The sequence below is a fragment of the Cyprinodon variegatus genome, unplaced genomic scaffold (assembly GCF_000732505.1).
Source record: "Cyprinodon variegatus isolate N-32 unplaced genomic scaffold, C_variegatus-1.0 Scaffold1453, whole genome shotgun sequence".
NCBI classification, from domain to species: domain Eukaryota; kingdom Metazoa; phylum Chordata; class Actinopteri; order Cyprinodontiformes; family Cyprinodontidae; genus Cyprinodon; species Cyprinodon variegatus.
This window is the reverse complement of record NW_015151906.1, coordinates 52,418-58,145: the sequence shown is the minus strand read 5'-3', so window position 1 is coordinate 58,145 and position 5,728 is coordinate 52,418. Positions and strand designations below refer to the sequence as shown.

At 49.0% G+C, this 5,728-nt stretch overlaps 1 protein-coding gene across 1 annotated transcript in view; it reads right to left on the bottom strand.

Annotated features, from left to right (window-relative positions):
* The window catches only part of paxip1 (PAX interacting (with transcription-activation domain) protein 1), a 30,291-nt gene that overhangs the window by 5,863 nt on the left and 18,700 nt on the right, over positions 1-5,728 (bottom strand). The window contains exons 10-15 of the mRNA XM_015403179.1: positions 5,389-5,596; positions 5,221-5,315; positions 5,044-5,139; positions 3,332-3,469; positions 2,493-2,614; positions 2,243-2,427 (exon numbers count right to left, since the gene is read on the bottom strand). Of these exons, the coding sequence (XP_015258665.1) occupies positions 2,243-2,427; positions 2,493-2,614; positions 3,332-3,469; positions 5,044-5,139; positions 5,221-5,315; positions 5,389-5,596 (844 nt within the window). The remainder of the gene's footprint in view (positions 1-2,242; positions 2,428-2,492; positions 2,615-3,331; positions 3,470-5,043; positions 5,140-5,220; positions 5,316-5,388; positions 5,597-5,728) is intronic.

Below are 5,728 nucleotides of genomic sequence, written 5' to 3'. Positions count from 1 at the left end.
TAATATTACAAAAACAAAAATACTACGAATACAAAGTATATTCAGAGATTAAAGTCCCTCTGATACTGTTTAAGTGACTGACAAAATGCAGATTTGCCACATTTAAGATGGCGGACGCTCTGACGCATCTCAAAAGGCGCAGGCCCCCGAGTCAATCTGGTACCTACACCGGCTGATGTGTGCTTGAACAAAAGTTATACTATAGTCTGATGGGTCACTGATTTATCTGCGTTTTCTGCGCTCAGAATCGGAGCCGCTCCCCCCCCCAGTCCTCCTCATCGGTCTCTCCCTCTGCGCCCGAATCGCTATCATCAATATTTTGAAGCTTTTCTAAAGCCTGTTTCATGGTTAGATTTCTTCTGAAAGACGTTTTTTCGTTTTATCCAAAGTTTTCTTGGTGGGAAGTTGGTTGCTAGGCAACGGTACCGAACGTCAATCATCCTCAGGAAGAATTTACAATGCAACTAATAGAGCCGTCAGAATGATGGCTGTGGGAGATCGAGGTAGAATTAACTAGATTTAGTTTTTACGTTTTAATTTTATTTAAAAAACTACGTGAAAATGAAGGAAATATAGAAACAGAAAAAGTCAGTAAACATGAGCAACATGTGATTAATGTAAATAAAGTTATTTCCCTTTATAATCTCAGAACCGTCTAAATGACGACCAGAGGGAGTTCCAGTGTTAAAGTGATATAAAGGCTAAAAATGAAGAATGGAGGTGTCCCAATGTCCGCCCTTACCCCTCCATCACCAGCGCCTCATTTAAAGGAGATAAATTCATTAAATCAATAAAAAAGAATTAGTTTTAGTTATAAATAATGATCCATTAAATATTCCTGGCTGACCGGAAGCCACCTGATGTAGTTGCCTCTAGAATTACTGTCCAGAATGTTTAGAGCAGAGATCACGGATTAGCGGCCCCACCTGCTGGCTAATCCAGAACTTAACCTGATTTAAAACTTTTATAACTTACTGCATGTCGTCAACTTCTTCAGTTATGTTGGCCTGAGAGGTTCAGTATTTAAATGATTTAAATCATATTTAGAAAAGAGAACTTTTTCAGTTCATCTTGACCGATGCTGTTCTGATGCCAAACCTTTAAAGTATGGCGTCCCCCAAGGACCAATTCTAGGTCCTATTTTGTTTATTTTGTATTTACTGCCTCTTGGTCAGATTTTCCATAAGTTTGGTGTTTCTTTTCATTTGTTCAAATTTATTTGCCCCTTAAACTACAAAATGGGGAAAATGAATCTCTTCAGCTATTGATAGATTGTTTAGCTGAAGTCAAATCTTGGATGGAACAAAACTTTCTTCATCTTAATCAAAGTAAAACTCAAGTTATATTATTTAGTCAGAATCTTCAAACTATAAATCCAGATCTGATTCTTGGTTCTTTAGCTCGGTTTTGTCAGACCTCTGCTAGGAATCTTGGTTTTACTTTTGACAGCTGATAGATAAACAAGTTAGATAAACAAGTTAGCTCTGTTGTTAGATCAAGTTTTATCACCTGCGGATTTTAGCAAAAATTAAATCCTATTTTTGAAGGAATTATCAATGCTTTCATTACATCCCGGTTGGATTACTGCAATTCATTATATAGAGGCATGGATAAATCAGCAGCAACTTCAATTGATCCAGAACGCAGCGGCTCAGCTTCGGCTGAAACGGGTTGTTGAATAATGACTTTGTTGTCGTTATAGAAGAAAAAGAATCGTCGTTAAGGGTTACCTGCTTCTCTGGAAGCTGTTTTATCTCTAGTTTTCTGTTGGTTTCTTTTTGCTGTGATGTTCTCTGTTTTCTGATCATATCATCAGGTGTGGAAGCAGGTTTCTAGGAGTTACTGTAGATCTTTTGTGTCTATTTTTGCTGTTAGATTCTCTCTTTTCTTGCACTGTTTCCCGTCTTTCTCTCTCCTTCTCTCTTCTCATCTCCCTTTCCATCTGTTATATTCGATTTTCTCCGTAAATAACTTTCATTATTGAATCCATCACTGTTTCCATCCACACGACCTTCGGACCCTCGTCTGAGAAGGTCTCTATATGGCGCTCTGTAGGGGTTAGGGCGGGCCTTCAAACACAGCCTCAGTTCAAACAATAAACCTTTATTGACAAACTCAATATTAGCGACAGAGCAAATGGAGGCAGCAGCAGAAGAAACTGGTCTGGGTCTGATGTGAGGCTCTATAACCTGCTGTGAACGTCCCCGCAGCCTATCGGACGGACGGGTTCGGGGGGACCTACCTAGCAGGTTCTGGACCAGCTGGGGGTTGGGCATCAGCGGCTCCGGCTGGTTGAACACGGAGTATCTGCTGTGCTGGATCTGTCGCAGGGCTTCAAAGTTCCCCAGCAGGATGTCACAGAGCCACTGGGCGTTGACACACGGGATCTTCCATTCCTTGGCCTTCTCATACTTCATCCCGCTGGGTCTGAGGACAGAGGAGCATCAGAACACCACGTAGCTCCATGCTGGAAAGCAGAGGTCCGCTCTTACTCTTTGCAGATGAGGACGGTGTTCCCGCGGCACAGGTAGCCGGTGTATCTGGCACCGGCCAGGTAGGCCATCAGCTTCAGGTCGTCCCTGTCTGCGTCCACGAAGCCCGTCACCGCCAGGATCTGCAGGACAGAACCAGGACACCTGTTCAACTCCACCTGCTGGTTCATCAGGTTTCTAACCCCGAAAGCCCACATCCTCCGTCGGCGCTCCGCCGCAGACCGCTCCGCTGCACACCGCTCCGCCGCACACCGCTCCGCCGCACACCGCTCCGCCGCACACCGCTCCGCTGCAGACAGCTGCAGGCCGCTCCACTGCTGACTGCTCGCCCAAATTAGAGCCTACAGCTTCCACAGTTCCTCCCATCTGACTTCCTCTGAGCTCGAGGAGAGCATGGCTATATTATTGTTATGTTGTTACGCGCATCAGACCAACTTTACCACCGAGCAGCAAAGATGCTTCAGCACAGGCACATCCCACGAGGAGGAGGACCATGACGCCATGGAGGGAGTATGTTTCTCTGCTGCCCGGGCCGGGAGAAAGAGGAGGAAGGCGAGTCTACTAGCTCTGACCACTCAGTAGAAACCCTGATCCACCATGAAGGTAGGAACCCATCATGGTGGATGTGATTCATGGCGTGGAGTCGCCACTGACCCTGAGTTTACCAACATGCAGCAATCGAGTGACGCCTGCTGCGGTTCAGCCAATCGGTGAAGAGGCAGAGGAGCAGCAGCTGGACTTACGTGCTGAGAGCAGGGTTTGGCTCCAGGAGGGAAGGCGAAGGGCAGATGTAGCGTCCGATGAGGAGGAACCATCTTCTTCTTCTTCAGCACCGTNACGTGCTGAGAGCAGGGTTTGGCTCCAGGAGGGAAGGCGAAGGGCAGATGTAGCGTCCGATGAGGAGGAACCATCTTCTTCTTCTTCAGCACCGTGCTGAGCCAGTGAGCAGTCACACAGCGCTTCCCTTCTCGGAGGGCCTTTCAAAGGAAGCAGAATCAGAACAATAGCGGCTCAATAATCAGACACAAGCGAAGCTAGCTTAGAGCTGCGCAGGGACTGCATGTAGCATCCGATTATTGGACTGGATTGAAGGGGGTGTGACTTTAAACACATCCAGCATGACGGCGTGACAGCCCGTGGTTACAGCGTTCGCCACGGACTGATGCTCTGACTCAGGCTGGACAGAAACCATTAGGCTGCAGGAGTGATGATGTCATCACAGACATGGAGCCTGTTGCTGCAGCGAGTTAGGCTAGGCTAGGTTGGGCTAAGGTGGGCTAGGCTAGGCTAAGGTGGGCTAGGCTAGGTTGGGCTATGGTGGGCTAAGGTTGGCTAGGCTGGACTGGGCTAAGGTGGGCTAAGGTTGGCTAGGCTGGACTGGGCTAAGGTGGGCTAAGGTGGGCTAGGCTAGGTTGGGCTAAGGTTGGCTAGGCTAGGTTGGGCTAAGGTGGGCTAAGGTTGGCTAGGCTGGACTGGGCTAAGGTGGGCTAGGCTGGACTGGGCTAAGGTGGGCTAGGCTAGGTTGGGCTAAGGTTGGCTAGACTAGGTTGGCTAGGCTAGGTTGGGCTAAGGTGGGCTAAGTTTGGCTAGGATAGGTTGGGCTAAGGTGGGCTAGGCTAGGTTGGGCTAAGGTTGGCTAGGCTAGGTTGGGCTAAGGTTGGCTAGGCTAGGTTGGGCTAAGGTTGGCTAGGCTAGGTTGGGCTAAGGTTGGCTAGGCTGGGCTGGGCTAAGGTGGGTTAAGCTAGGTTGGGCTAAGGTTGGCTAGGCTGGACTGGGCTAAGGTGGGCTAGGCTAGGTCAGGCTAAGGTTGGCTAAGCTAGGTTGGACTAAGGTGGGCTAAGGTTGGCTAGGCTGGACTGGGCTAAGGTGGGCTAGGCTAGGTTGGGCTAAGGTTGGCTAGGCTGGACTGGGCTAAGGTGGGCTAGGCTAGGTCGGGCTAAGGTTGGCTAGGTTAGGTTGGACTAAGGTGGGCTAAGGTTGGCTAGGCTAGGTTGGGCTAAGGTGGGCTAAAGTGGGCTAGGCTAGGTTGGGCTAAGGTTGGCTAGGCTAGGTCGGGCTAAGGTTGGCTAGGTTAGGTTGGACTAAGGTGGGCTAAAGTGGGCTAGCCCCCCCCCCCCATCAATGTCTGCCACCTCTATTTGGTTTTCTAAACCTATTCTTTGAACAAACGGTNCATCAATGTCTGCCACCTCTATTTGGTTTTCTAAACCTATTCTTTGAACAAACGGTTCTGCTTTAGTTGGATGGAGCATAGAGATGACATTAGGATCATTCTCTCTAACAGCAGGACAAAGAACACATTTTTGGGTTTTTGCTCGCCATCTTTTTTCTGCTCTCACTTTAAGTAATCTTGTTCGTTATATATGTTATAACTAATCCTACTGAAATGGAAGACCTTCATGGATTCAGCTGAAGGTCTTCTTTGTGACGTTTTTATTTTCTTAGAGAATTATATCGAACAGACTGAACTTCAGAGTCCAAAGACCGGTGAATCGTCTACATTAAAGCAGGGTTCTGCAGCAGAACCGGGTCAGCTGGGGTCCATTCCTACCTGGACATACATGTTGCTGACTTGACTCTCACACAGCAGGTGGGTGCAGCGGCTGGTCAGGGTGGGGTCCACCAGCCCCCCACAGGCCTGGATGACCTAGAACAGCAGGTAGGAGAACATGGTGAACATCTCCGCTTCATTGCTGGGTTCCTGCTGCTCAGAGGATGGGCTTCCTACCCGCTTCCATGTGGCCAGGAGCTGCTTGTCAGCCATCTGTTCCGGGTAGTCAGCGATGGCGAACACGCAGCCCAGCAGGAAGCCGTCCTGAGGAACTGAGGACAGAGCAGAGCTTAGTCAACATGGAGTCGGGGGGCTAGGACCTCCTTCTCCTCTGGCTGTACTCACTTTCTTGGCCTAGCTCATGTCCAAAGAGCTGGCTGAAGTGTGGAGGCTGTTGCTGCTGCATGGCCTGCTGCTGCAGGGCCTGCTGGTTCTGCTGCTGCAGCACTTGCTGCTGCTGCTGCTTCTGCATCTGCTGCAGATGCTGCTGCTGTTGTAGGAAATGTTGCTGCTGCTGCTGCTGCTGAAGATGCTGTTGGTGAAACTGTTGATTCTGCTGCTGCTGCTGCTGCTGCTGCAACATCTGCATGCGCTGCTGCTGCTGAAGATGCTGTTGGTGAAACTGTTGATTCTGCTGCTGCTGCTGCTGCTGCTACATCTGCATGCGCTGCTGCTGCTGAAGATG